Source organism: Buceros rhinoceros, unplaced genomic scaffold, assembly GCF_000710305.1.
Source record: "Buceros rhinoceros silvestris isolate BGI_N320 unplaced genomic scaffold, ASM71030v1 scaffold3526, whole genome shotgun sequence".
In the NCBI taxonomy this organism is placed as follows: Eukaryota; Metazoa; Chordata; class Aves; order Bucerotiformes; family Bucerotidae; genus Buceros; species Buceros rhinoceros.
In genome coordinates, this window is record NW_010419149.1 from 6,575 (window position 1) to 20,908 (window position 14,334).

The 14,334-nt window shown below is 36.8% G+C and overlaps 1 protein-coding gene across 1 annotated transcript in view; it reads left to right on the forward strand.

Annotated features, from left to right (window-relative positions):
• The first annotated feature begins 1,657 nt into the window (after positions 1–1,657).
• The window catches only part of LOC104495772 (von Willebrand factor A domain-containing protein 8-like), a 49,433-nt gene continuing 36,756 nt past the window's right edge, over positions 1,658–14,334 (forward strand). The window contains exons 1-2 of the mRNA XM_010138787.1: positions 1,658–1,780; positions 3,857–3,967. Coding sequence (XP_010137089.1) covers positions 1,697–1,780; positions 3,857–3,967 — 195 coding nt within the window. The 5' untranslated portion in view covers positions 1,658–1,696. The remainder of the gene's footprint in view (positions 1,781–3,856; positions 3,968–14,334) is intronic.

Consider the following 14,334-nt stretch of genomic DNA (forward strand, 5'->3'; position numbering starts at 1 on the left):
AAAATATTCTTACATTCATACAAACTTACCATACCGTGTATGAAAACTAATCCTGGGGCAGAAAATGACAGTTATTTACAAAACAAAAGAAAAAAGCAAACCTGAAATACTTGTTTCCAATTAATCTGATAATCCTAATGCATAGGTTGCTCACCTACATGTCTGTAAGATACAGTAGATTTCTCTGGAAGTGGAAGAAAATGTCAAATGGTTTTCCTGAGTGCCAAACCAAAAAATGCAGTTAAAATTTTTGGTAAAGTTTTCCTTAGCCACCTTCATGCTTGACAAATCTTCCTTGCCTCTCAAACAGTAATTTAATACTGTTTCTATGATCTTACAAAAAAAATAATTTTAATTCTGGTATACAGAGATGCAACAGTGAACTGAAATCCCTCAGAAGTGAGGAGCACTGTTGCTTGCCATCTTTAGCGCTGCCCCACGCATACTGCCTCCCCTGTCTGAGGAAAGCTGATGAGCACCAAGGCTTGTTATTTTAAGTTCTGGCATCTAATTGCAACCATTAATCACACTGAAGAAAGGTGAATAACCAAGTATTATTTTGAAGATTTCATCTTCTGTTACTCCCTTCTTACTGCACTTCAGCATCCCATACACCAGCCTCGAGGCTCCAGCTTCAAACCCCATCATTGGTCTTGTCAGATTGTTCAGAAAGCAACCATATACGTACATCCATACATAAATCTTCCTCTTGGCTTGCTTTTGTTCTTCTTCTCTCCTTTTCTTCCTGGGTCTGAGAAAAAGCCAGGCTTTTCTAGGCGAGAGTAGAAGGAGTGTTCTTGCGACAGAGCAACATACAGCAGTGGGAATGGTGCCCCTTTTTCAGTGTGCTGCTTCTGTGTGATGCTTTCCAGTGCAACCAACACTTGCATACATGTGGTAATGGTTTCAGTTTAATTATAATCAGGTTACTGCTTTTTAAAATAATAAGGGCATGGTGTTTTAGTAGAAATAAGTGGATCTGCTTTGAGGTGTTTTTTATTACCATTTTGGAAGCTGCGTGGTATTGATGTAGTGGTATTGCAAGGTTTGCACTTCCTTGAGAATATAATTGTGTGCTTTACTGTGTCCAAATGTAAACAGAAATGCAGTTGTCTTTTAAGAAAATAACAATTTAAGTATGTCCCTGAACATTAATGATGCAAGCACAGTATTTCTATTTTTTTTTTCAAGTTCATGATTCACAGAAGCATTGGTATATAATTATACAAATAATAATTTGTATAACTTACAAATTATTAATAATGTATCTATGTGATATTAATTGATGCTGAGAGGTCCACTCAGCATTGGGTAATAAAAACCAGTCTTTGTGTTGATCAGTTTACTGTGAAATGAGAATCAACAACTTTGTTTTCTTTTTTTTGTTAGAGTTTCTTTTTTAAGGATGAAGTTGGGCAGAGAAAAAGGGAATGGGTTAGATAGGTGTGTAAACTTACATGTAAATTAAGTAGTCTAATATAAACTGTGTCTGGAATTTCCTGATTTTCAGCTATCCAGCTTCTGGGAGCACATCTTTTGTGCCTCTGTTTTATTTTTGGAGATAAGAACAAAACGGTGGAAACAAAATGGCCAGGTATCTCACACTTCTCAAAATTAAATAATGTGTTTTTTATCTTTGTGTTTCAAAGTGACAGATTCTTTGGCCCAGTCTGTAGTCCACCATTTAAGATGGATAATGCAGAAAGATCTTCTTGGCCAAGATGTCTTTCTTATTGGTCCTCCTGGGCCTCTCCGGCGATCTATTGCCATGCAGTATCTGGTAAGTATTGGTTTCAATTCCCGGAGACAGTCATTAATGTCATTTAGTCATTCCTCTACTAGCCAAATGATAAAAGGTAGACTAGAAAATCTTACAGCAAGCTGCTTAGGAGGTAAATAAGTTTTTCCATAAATGAGCTTTCCAAAGTTCAATTTTTGTTATAGACGAATAGAAAGTACAGGCATTTTAATACGTGGGTTTTTCTGCTTAAATTTCAGGGCAAAAAAAAAAAGAGTTGGAAAACTGTGTTACCATATGCTATCACAAATGGAGAAACAGTTTGTTCTAGGCATTATGTATGTTAGAGAATTAAGATATCTGCTTACTGTTACAGACAACAAATCGTTTTTGCTTTGTTATGTAAAAAAAGAAATGAAGGAAAGGATATGGGAGAGGAGTGTTCTGAGTAACATTTGGGGACAGTTATTGTGAGTGAGTAGATGTGAGTGCGATCCTCTCTTGGAATATGGGAAGGACCTACATCCATCTGTGTGAACCACGGAGGCACCATGTGCAAAATGTCACTCTTAAATCATCGGTGCCCTTAAATGATGAGGAAGAGGGGGTTGTCTGCCCCACACAGCGATGTGGGTAGGATTTTGCCTGCCTGAGCTCTGTCTAGAATCTGGTTGAACAGAAGGATCACAAAGTGTATAAACATTTGACATAAAGATCAGCCATTCCTTTGAAAATCAAAAGATCCTAGTTCAAAGACTAGCTCTCAGAAGTAAAGCATACAGGAGGAAGTTGCAGGATTTTGAACTTTGGAAAGGACAGCAAAGATTTCTTAATTCAGCAAACCAGATATGCTACTTGATAACGCAGTGCATTTGTTAAAATAAATGAGAGAAGTTTGATATAACCTAAAAAGAGGACTTAGGAAACACCTGATAGCCAGTCATGGGACACAGAATGCGATTGTTATTTTTACCACTGTTTGTATGCACCTGAGCTACATTAGGAAGGCTGCAGCTTACTCTTTCAATGCCATGCCAAACAATTACATAAAGGCTGGTCTTTGCATGTGGACTGATACACACTGCAAGGTGTGTAAGCCTGGAAAACTATCTGTTCTTGCTGAAAGCTACTACTTTGTGTTCATACACAGGACTAATTGCTGAAGAAAACTCTCCTGTATTTCTTCTTCTGGGGTTTTTTTTCTTTATTTATAAGAAAGTATAATTGTATCTACCTGCTGCATAAAGGCTTTGTATCCAATAGGCAATGAAAAAGTGGAAAGGAAATAATTTTAATGGGATTTTATATCTTTGCTTCACTTTTTTCATACCACTATAGTTAAAAGCTGCCTCCTAAAGAGATCTGTTCAATATATAGTACCTTTAATTGAGGGGTATTTGTGTATTTCGGCATGAATCTGTTTCCTAGCAGAGTGCATGATAACCCAGATATGGAAGCAGAAGCAGCATATCGGGTATAAATATATGGGGAATTCTTTTTTCCTGTGAGATACAAAATTCTAAGTATATCTCATATTAAATCAAAATAAACAAAACAATAACCCAAGGGTTCTCATTTTTAAAATAGTCTTTAATTTTACAGATGCAGACTGCATCTCATGACATTAAAGGGAGAGAGGATAAGTAGTTCATTATTGTACGGGCAAAGCATGTAAGGTAATAATCACAATCGCGTCACAGAATAAGTGTTACTGAACAGTGGGAGTTGAAGCTTTTCAATCTTTTACAGAAACCTTCTGATTTTTATTCATGATTTGCAGATGGTGATTGTTTTTCAGAGTCCAGAACCAGAAGATTAACTTACAGGATGTTACAGTTGTTCAATGGAAGCAATATATAGCTGGTTATTATGTTTTTAGAACAGGTTTAGGGCAAATAAAAGTTTATTGAGCAGAAATTCAAACCATTTTGTTTGAGGCAGAAGACACTGTAAACATTTTAAAAATAAGATATATTAGATTTTGTTCAGAGTTATTTCAGATCACTGTGTAGCTGCCTAGAGCTGTTTTGTACAAATATACCACTAGGCCTGTTGTTAATGTTCACTTACTGGGATTATAGTCTTGTTTTTGTATTAACTTCAGACTGTTCTCCACAGGAGCTAACAAAACGAGAAGTTGAATATATTGCACTATCGAGGGACACCACAGAAACTGACCTCAAACAGCGACGAGAGATCCGAGATGGTAGTGCTTTTTATCTTGATCAGGCAAGTTGCAGTTACACACCACCTAACTGTTGTTTACAAGTAGTTTGAAGGAAGTCATGGTTTGTATGATGAAAAATTAGTATGTGGTTTACAGGCTGACTGACATATTTCTGATACAGTTAGAAAGTCTTGGACAACATTCTTGATCTCAGTATTACTGAAAATATTATTTTTACCCAAATCCAAGATTATTCTTTCTCTTAAGAGTACTACAGGCTTGATTTAGGCAGACTATTTTTGATATGCTTCTGTAACGAGGAGTGAGATCCATTCTGTGCAAGTTAGACAAGCGCTTCTCTTGGTATGTCTCTTCCCTAACGCTTGTAGCACATTAGATGAATTTCTGAAATGAATGTTGTGAAAACCAAGCACAATAAATGGAGAGACAGCTGGGAGATTTGGTTTGAAAGCTCACTGCTGATCTGGACTAAAATAATGATTTAAACCCTCCTGCCATCAGTATTGCCTCAATCTGTTAGCTGATTGAGTAAAGCCGTAGAGGGACTTAGGTTAGGTACAGTTTTGCTTTGTCAGTTACCAGTGGCGTGTCTCCTTTTTCATTATGCAGATAAAATATACACTTCATTTAGAATGTCTGTTTTCCTAGATACCTAAAATTGGTGTACAAGTTAGGTTCCTAACTAAATATGGTGGGTCAGTTCCTCTGATGTAGTGTGAATTTAAATGTGTATTCTAAAATAGTTTTCAGTTAGTGATGCTATAGAGGTTAATGGTATCACCATCATACGAGTGATCTGTGGGTGGAAAGGGAGATGGGAACAGGAGAGGAAAGATAATCTGAAAGACAACCTTTGTTCTCTTTTCAGTAAACATGTTTTTTTCTGTTTTTAATTCCCAATGATCTCTTTTTCAGACTTCAAACTTTAAAGAAACCTTTAAGTAGATTTTTCTTGAAATGGCGATAAATGACTTCGAGCGATGGAAGATCCTCCGAATGAAGGATAGCAACTAACCTAAATGTTTTTTTGTTAGTTACTTCTGGGACTTCAAATTATCTCATGCTTATCTGGAAATATGAGGGTTGCACAGTATGAGGCAATTTAAAGTACAGTACTGTGCATTAGGGCTCTAAATGGCTTTTCATTTACCAGAGGATAAGAGCATTTGTGTAGGCTGTGGGCTTGAGTCATTAACTCATGTTAGTGCCATGCCTAACTGCTGTTACAGACAGCCTTATCCTCATGCTTGCTGCAGGTCATTTACCCCGGTGTAAAAGCATTAGTTAACTAACATTTGTAAGAGCCACTGGATCAGAGACTGTAAGAATCTCACCAAGATGTGAGATGGTCTGTTATTTGGTCTGTACTTACCTGAAGATTTGGATCCCAGTGTAAGTATGAGACAGCTTGCCTCACTTCGTACAAGTGATCTTCACTATTTTGAGTGATCTCACTCCAGTAAGAACACTTAGGAAGACTAGCTTTCTAAGATAAGGGTCTAAGATTACCTTTCTTCCTCAATGTGTTGGAAGTTTTCAGTTAAAGGGTTTTTTACCAGAATCCAACACAGCAGTACTTCAGATCAAGACTTTTCTTTAGTAAGATACTAAAATACTGAAATCAGTCAGAATCATGCGGTCTTTCGTCAGGTCATGTCTTATTCATTGTATATGTAGCTCATGGGTATTTAAGCTGTGAAAGGAAAATAAGAAAATAAATCATTGCTATTTAGGTGATGTAAAGAGGAGGTGAACTCATATGGGGGACTGAAGATACAGGCTATGCTTTTCAGATTTACGTAACATTTCCCTTCCTGTGGAATCTCATGCTTGCTCTTTGTGACACTTAAGTGAAGACAGACAGACCCTCAAAGTTTGGTTTTCATAATATTCACTGTATGGATTCTGTGGGTCAGATAAAACAGCTGTTAAGATAGATGGAGGCTCTTTGCGTGCAAGTGATAATATAGCAATGTAGTTATTTTACAATTGGAATAATAAAATGCTGTAAGGAAAGCTGACATCTTGTTACCAGAAATAACTTCAGTGACTCATCAGGTTTGCAGACCCTCAAAGGCTTGCCAAGTTGTCTGTGAGTGATTGTTAAAACATTATGGTTGTTCATAGTTCTGCATTTAATAGTGACAGATGAAATACTGTAAATTGGTATCTCAGAGATTTCAAAACATCTGATATATTTTAACATGAAGTTACTGAATATGACAGCAGTTAGTTATTTAAGATAGATGTGGAAGATGGTGATTTGGAAGCAATGATTGAAATTCCTCATTGAAATGTATATTGAAGGGCCAGTGTATCAAATACCCTTGCACGATAGCATTTCTTAGTCCCAGAGTGAATCAAATGGGAAAAGATTTGGAGTCAGGAAGTTACAAGAGTTACCTGACGAGGGAAGGGGCAGGGTGGAGGGGGTGGAATGTTTTATTTACCTCATAAATAGAGGGCCATTAAAATAAAGGTAAGCATTCTCCATTAAAATGGTGTAAAATAAAAGACTTACAATGGTGAAACTGACAGCAGAAAGTTCTGGTTTCTTGTCTTTACCTTGACCCATTAATTTCGGATTTTAGCTATTAATTCACAGTTAAAAGCCTTAGAAATGTCATTATTACTGTTATTGAGACAATTAAGTAACCTCCTGGTTTTATTCTGTAATTTATTGCATGGGTTAAGTATGTGGTGTATCGAGTAATTAGTTAGAATTACTTTTCATTACATTAAATGGCAGCTTCAAATTTTGCTTTTATTGATAGAAAAGCTTGTCTTGCAGAGTCGTTTTCTATTTCTGTAACCCTTTGTAGTTAAGCCACTGACTGGATTGAACCAGTATGGAGATTGTAGTATCAGCCTGTTTTCAAAAATCAAGGAATAGGCTTGATATTTTTATGTCCATTTTTTTTAAGCCATTTCTGATGCAGTTTTGCTTTTTATCATGTGTACAACCGTAAAATGCACACTTCTGCTTTAAGCAGCCTTCTGTGTTATTAATTATTACATCTAAGGAAATGCTATGTTATTTTAATGTAGTGGATGCAGTTGGGAGAGCAGCTAAGCTATTTTGCTAGTGCTCAAGAGGTATATTGCTCCAGGAGTGTGCCACAAACCATGTTGCCTGAAATGCCCAGTTTTGTTTACCCTGCATCTTCCAGCTTTTGCATTAAATGAAACAAGCTTCCCAAACACAGACCACTTTATTAAGTGTACAGTCTTTTCTGTTGAGGACAATCAAACTAACTGAAGTTGGAACAAGTAGAAAATATCATATGGTTATGTGCTGAAAAATTACAAATGCAGTGCCATGTTTTTGAAGATTTGCTAATGAAGCTGTATCCCCTGAGTGGATAAGTATGTATACCACTGTCATTTCTGTATATACAGAGTTAGACTCAGTTTTGGTGTATCTTTGAACTATGTTAAGATACTAATTTTAGTAGAATACTTTTGCATCCCTAACTGCACCAGTATCATAAGTTATGCAATGACAAAATGTAAAATTGATTGTCAAGAAAACAGAAAAATTATCTTCTATCATGGCTTGAAAAACTTCATGTAGTAATCAACTAAACACTCAGAGTGACAGAATTGACAGCTTAAACTACTCTGTCTGTAGAATGAACGTGACACGAAATCCCCTGGAGTTAGCACTACACAGACATGAGTTTGGTTTCTTTTAATCAAAAAAGATTAGAGAGATTATTCTAAAAGAATACATGAGACTAACTGAAAGAGATTATAATCATATTTGAACATGCATGTGTTTACATTGGTATATATGTTTGTGGTTATCTATAAAAAAATTCTTTCTATACCCTAGCAAAGACATGGGTAAGAATAATTTAGCTTTAAAAAGGTATTAACCAGTGAGTGCAAATTGTGTAATTCTCTGATTTACTAATTTACTACCTTGGAGGTGGCAGTGGACTTCTGATGAGCTGGTTAAGTTAGCCACAGCAAAGACGTTGTCAGAAAGGATAACTTAGCTGACTGTGTCACTGCAATAACGGTCTGTCTAGTACAAGGAGCTATATAACAAAGTCTGTAGAAAGAAGCAACAAGCAATGCAGCTCTACAGAAGTATGAATGCTACTATTGATTTTCTTGTTGTGTCCAACATTGCACAGGAAGAGGGAAATATAGGTAGAAACCAAAAGAATTTGGATGAAGTTAATCTTTATTGACATTGACATAGTACATCTTGTATCTAAAAAGAAAATGCGTGATAAGGGCCTCTATATGTAGCCTCTCAGTATGCTAGCCTCAAAGTGATTTTGTTTAATCATTTGCGGTGCTTCTTTTATGTTTCTAAAAGTGTCAGCATTTAACTGGGTTTGTTAGGTTAGCAGTTCAGGCCGTAGTATCTTTTTTGATGTGGAGGGCATATATATGGTTTTATGTCGCGTAATGTGAGGAATATTAGGATTGTGTATTTATAATTCCTTATAGATTAAAATCAAAGGTTATTTCTTATGTTTGTGTCCATTAAATATATATTCCACTTTATTTTGAGCTAGTATTTCCTACAATGAGGGAAGGTGCAATAATTTGTAATATGTGGATTCATAAAGTTTGTAGGCAGTATGGACTCGGTGAATGGTGCTCTGAATCAGAGATTTACAAGCGATTAGTAACTTCATCATTTTTAGATATCTGTTCCTTTTTTATTGTCCTACTCATTAGGAAGAAAAATTTAAATAACCCATCCCCCTTATTCTTGACCAGAAGACAAGAGTTGTACAGAATGGAGATAAACCCCCCTAGATTTCTTTGAGGTATTCACACTGGTAAACCTGTTCAGAAATTCAGATTGCTTGCTCCTGGGCCTGCTCTCCTCCCAAGATGCAAAATGTTTCACCTACGACATGTAAGCGTCCTGTTGTACTAAGGTACCTGGTGTAAAGCAGCTAACGTGGCCAGACCCTGCCTAGGTGAGGACATAATCTCTTGTAAATACAGATTGCAGGCACTATTGCAAAAACACTTATCTGACTGTTGTGTTAGTCAAAGGGGTGATGGAAATAAAGCACATCATTTGATACGTGGTAGTTCAAAAAAGGAAAAAAAAATCATAGAATCATAGAAGTATAGAATTGTTTAGCGTGTAAAAGACCTTTAAGATCACTGAATCCAACCTTTAACCCAGCACCACCAAGTCCACCACTAAGCCATGTCCCTCAGCACCACATCTACACATCTTTTAAATACCTCCAGGGATGGTGACTCAACCACTTTCCTGGGCAGCCTGTTGACAATTGTGTGGAGGAGGCTAGAATCAATGACTGGAGAAACTAAAATCAATGCCCATGAAATGAAAGACTGTTCCAGTTCTTGTCACATTAACATATTTATAATCTTCTCATGTATCGATTCACTTCCCAGGGTAAACTTTTCTAGCCTAGTTTCCTGATTCAAACCTCCAACAAATTAAAGTTGTTTCTTTTTTAGTTGCTTTTCATTCTGTGCCATGGTGTAGCATCACGAAGTAGGTGCTCACCAGTTCAGGCCATTCTTTCTCACTGAAACATTAACTACTGCGGACAGCTGGCATCTCTCTTTACATGCTAACTAGACTGGCTAGTGGTGCTCTGGTGTACTATGATTTCTCTGTCTTTTTTTTTTTAATAAAAAGGCAGTGAACAACAGTATTAGTTGCAACCTGCCCTGTAATTTTCCTAACCTTATGGGGGAAGATTAGTTATAGAACCCGCTCAGTGGGGAGGTAGGCTGAATAGTGAAGATGTAACTCCACCCTCCATTACAGAGGGCAAAAAAGGTTGAATTATTTAGTTCCTAAGTTATATTTTAAATTTTACTAACCACATTAGTTACTATTATATTGATTTTAAGAAAACCTGAACATCGCATTTGGAATATATGTAACTCGGTGTACTTGTGGCCTAAATTGTAAAATGTAAAACTATAGTTTACCAACATCTACAAAGTGCAAAATTTTGTAACAAATAATAGAAGACACATTTTAGATGAATAGTAGATCTGTTTGTAATCTCATCTTTGAATGGCACTATACATTCAGAGCTTTTATTAAATATGCGTTATTTTAAACAACTAATAAAAGATTTTACAAATATTTAAGGGTAAAGATAAGTTTTAAAGATAAGGTAAGTTTTCATTTAAAAATGCCCTTTTTGCTTTGAAACTGCTCTTAATATTTTGGCTTTTAATATTTTGGAGGAAATATGTTATTACTTCAGTCCATTAAATAGTCATCCATTTTGGTGTTGCTCAACAGCTTTCCTGTTTGCTCAGCTTTTAGGGGAAAACAATAACTAAGGAATTAAGAGGCCTTAAAACTGAACAAATATCTTGAAAGATACTCTTTGGTAGAGACATACCACCAGACACGCTGTTTACTCTACAGATATTTTTTAAATCTAGCAAAGTAAATTCCCCAGTAGGAGAAAGCCTTATATCTTCACTGCTCTCAACATCTGTTCATACGTTTATCTTTAGACTGTCTCTAGATTTCTAGAGGATTTGCTATTTCCATATAAGTAGTATAAAAAACTTTAAGATCTTATTAGTTCTGTTGCGTCTTCTTAAAAGAATAACCTGATGCACTTACAGTACATTAAAAGGCTTGTTCGATGACCTCTTCCTTCCCTGGTAAAATGAGGAATAAATGTTCATAGCATATTCCATTTTGCATCTCTGTCAGTTCTTTTCCTGGTATCTTTTACTTGTTGGTTAGTTATAATTAGTTAAATTTGAAAAATTTGATTAATTGTATTTGACCCATGGAAAGAAATTTAGAAGATACCAGTTTACTTTGTTTCGTGATATTTGGTAGCCTGGTAGGTTACAGAGACTCAAATTAATGTCTACCTCCTATCCCTGGAAGACAGGCTGCACCATGGATTTAATAGCTGAAGCTCTGTTAGCCTGCTGCAGCCAGACAGCATCATGTTAGCTCAAAACCAGCCAAAGTTTTGTGTTGTCTTTACCAGATGGTTGTTAAGGATCTCTTTTCACCAGAGGAGACATCTGGACATTACGTTTTTGGGATGTTTATGAGATACAGGAATAAATGGAAAGACTTGGGTGGATGAGTTTGTGTGGGTGGTGGGAACAAGATACTGCGTTGGAAGGGACATCTAAAATGCAGACTGCAGATGTAAGGAAACCTTACCTCATTAGGTCTCACTGAGCTACTTGTACTGTTGTTTTTTCACATTGTAGTTGTGGTTGCTGTGCCTGAGATGTCATTACAGGGCAAATCATCTTCTAAAAAAAACCCTCAAAGTTATCTTGAGGTACCTCCTGAAAATGAGACAGTTACTTATTACTGCTGAACAATTTCTAGCAGCATTTTTTTAATACAGTTCTGAAACGTAACGTGTACATCATATTCAGAATGATGGTTAGGTTTGAAAAACTAAAGCTCTTTAGAGTTTCCCAAGAAACTTCCTCACAGATTTCAGGACAACCAGAGTTTTCTGGTTTACGATAAGCATTTTCCTGAGAGAACAGAACTACCATTTCAGTTCTGGTATTTTAAACTATGCTGTTAATATTTCTTGTGCCTTTATGAACTATTTTGATTAGCTTTATGAAAATGTCTTTTCTTCTCTGGTGTTTATGCGTTTCAGTATGTGCATTGTGGTGAGCTTATTTCTGTCCTTCTCCTTCTGACACTGTATAACTTCATCCATGTGTTTATATACTGTGATTTTTGTCAAAATGGGGTTTACAGCATCCTGTCATTGTCATATTTTGCACTGCTCCGGTGGAGGAGCTCACTGTGGTTCAGCTACAGGGAAGACAATGAAAGTTCGCTTAGGTTTGTCTTGTTCCTAAGGCGTTTTTACCTTTAAAGATAAAAACATATTTTTGTAAGTGCAATGTGAAACCAGGGTAAGCACTCCATGTTAAGTATTTGTTGCATAAAGCTGTTACTGTGACAGCAGTACTGTGTGAAAGGTTTCTGCTCCCGGCCTGCAGTAGCTGCAGGTATACCCTGGAGCAGGTATCCAGGTTACCATCATTCCAGAGCCCTAGGAGCATGGGTGGGAGGCAGCAGCATCTGTCCTCCTTTGGTGAGGCAAATAGCTCCTTACAGCAGTTAAAATAAATCTGAAAGTAAGCATTTAACAATTCCCTCTCAGCCTTTTAACAAAAATTAATCTCAGGTTTATTTTAACAAATTTTAATCTAGGTTTACCATCAAGGTTGCACAATATAAGTCCTGCTCCTGTCAAATTGTGCTTTATGATAAACATTTAGAACAAATGAGGCTAGTGAGAGAGGAAGACAGCGCAGCTATTTCTGTGTTTTCATTATAGAATTATGAAGATTTGTTTCTTGGAAACATTTTTTAAAAATGATTTTCGGTGACAGATTGCAAACTTACATCCCTTCCTCTGATTTTTTTTAATGCATTTTAGTTTCCATACCAATCCATCAATACACAAAACTGAAATAATGATTCAGAGGATGCCTTGAAGTATGCCTAGCTTATTGCAAAAACTTATTACTCATTACCAGCCAGAATGCAGAAATATCATAGTTCATCTCTCATATTCAGAGATATGTAGCTGTTTTTTGGTCTTTAGAGTAGACTTTATGCTATTTAACACAAGAACTTCAGACAGATGATTTGTGCTTTTTTTTCATTCTATTTTGGAGAGCAATTTCCAATATTTCCAATATGCTTTGAAGATACATGAGCAGCACGCTTGGGAAGAAAGCCAACCAGAGTAAACTAGCACCCGGGTGGTGGTGCTGGCATTGCTGTTATAGGATGACTTCGGTTAAATGAAAAATGATGGTTGCGCATTCAGCCGTTCCTGAAGCTGATTATGAAACTTTCATGTAGGAAGGCAAAGACCATCTGTAGCATACCTTTTGAAATGTTGTTGTATTGAGGAATAGGATTTTGAATAAAAACCTCAGACAGTTTCCAAGTTCCAGAAACTCTGTACTTTTAAAATTCTGATCCCATAAGCTGATGATCAGCAGGCAACATAGAGTATTAGGCTGCTTCTCAAGATTCAACTAGTAATAGAGGGCATCTTCTTTCTTAAAGGTAATGATTGTTATATACTTCCTAATACTCACTGTCTATTGCTACAGCAAATTGCTTTCATGTATAAGTTCAAGAGAGAGATTTATGTTGATTCTAGAAGCCTGTTATTCCAGCAAGCCTTCATCCATAGTGTGTGTCTCAAAATGAGTCCACAAGATTCTATGGATACTCAAAATATTTTGAAACCATATGAACAGAATGTGTATTTTCCTCTGACTAATAAAACTCAGTAATGAAGTCTTCATAGTTTTATAATATACAGAATCCAACCAACTTGGCACATAAACTGTTTGCTAACACATATTCTGGCTGTATCTCCAAACTGCATTTAGACAGAATAGCATTTTGTTCATGCCAGGTATTGGACTGGCCACTGGAGACTCAGGTTTTCTTTTCAAGCAGGTTGGAGCAGATTTTTGACTTGACATTTCTAGAGAAGAATGTTAGTACAAAATTTGTTCTTTGTACAAATTTTACGGGATGAGGAGAGAGGAATTTTATAGTGCCTGTTAGAGTATGATGTCCTGGATCAACAGCAACAACAACAAAATCAATTGACATACTGATTGCTTTTTGAGAGGATTGGTGGTTCAGTGGAAGAGAAATAATATGAGGGCGATTACTTGCTTAATGGGATTATTCCAGGTCTTCAGATACTGATTATGATGCTAGATATTAAAATGTTATACAGAATGTCTTTCAGAGAAGGAAAATTGATCTGGATATATGTACCAAGATTTGTGAGTGCCTTTTTTCAGTGATATTTGCTTGAATCCAGATTAGATACCATCTTAATGATGTGAAAAGCTTACATTATGGCTAATTTGCCAGTATTTAGTTATTCTTCTATACTGTTCATAAGAAGCATCTAAATTAGTCTTATCATTTAGAGTCTTCTTTATCATCTCAGATGGATCTCTGATTCTATTGTATATTGCAGCAGTTCATTTGCTGTGCCGAATTGTTCTTTGTTCTAGTTTATGCTTTGTCCCGGTTTGAGCTAAACTTCCTGGTTTGGGCTGAAACTTCCTTGTTTTGAGTTTTGGACAAATAGAATTATTCCCTGCAAGTGTGCATTCAATTGGTCAAAAGAGGGTCAGGTGCACTGTTACATGTTAAGGTTATAAAGCAGCACGCAGGGAGGAACCTCCCTCTCTCAACTTCTGCCCCTGCAGCAGGGAGCACCTCCTCCCACGGACCTGCTCTGCCGCCCACCAGCCCCGGGAGCAGCCTGAGCAGGCCCCGTCCAGGCTGAAAGCCCAAAGGTCTGCCTGAATCCCCCGGATCGCTCGTCGACGTCCCGGGCAGCAGCACGCAGGGAGCCGAGTCCTCCCACGAACCGACCTG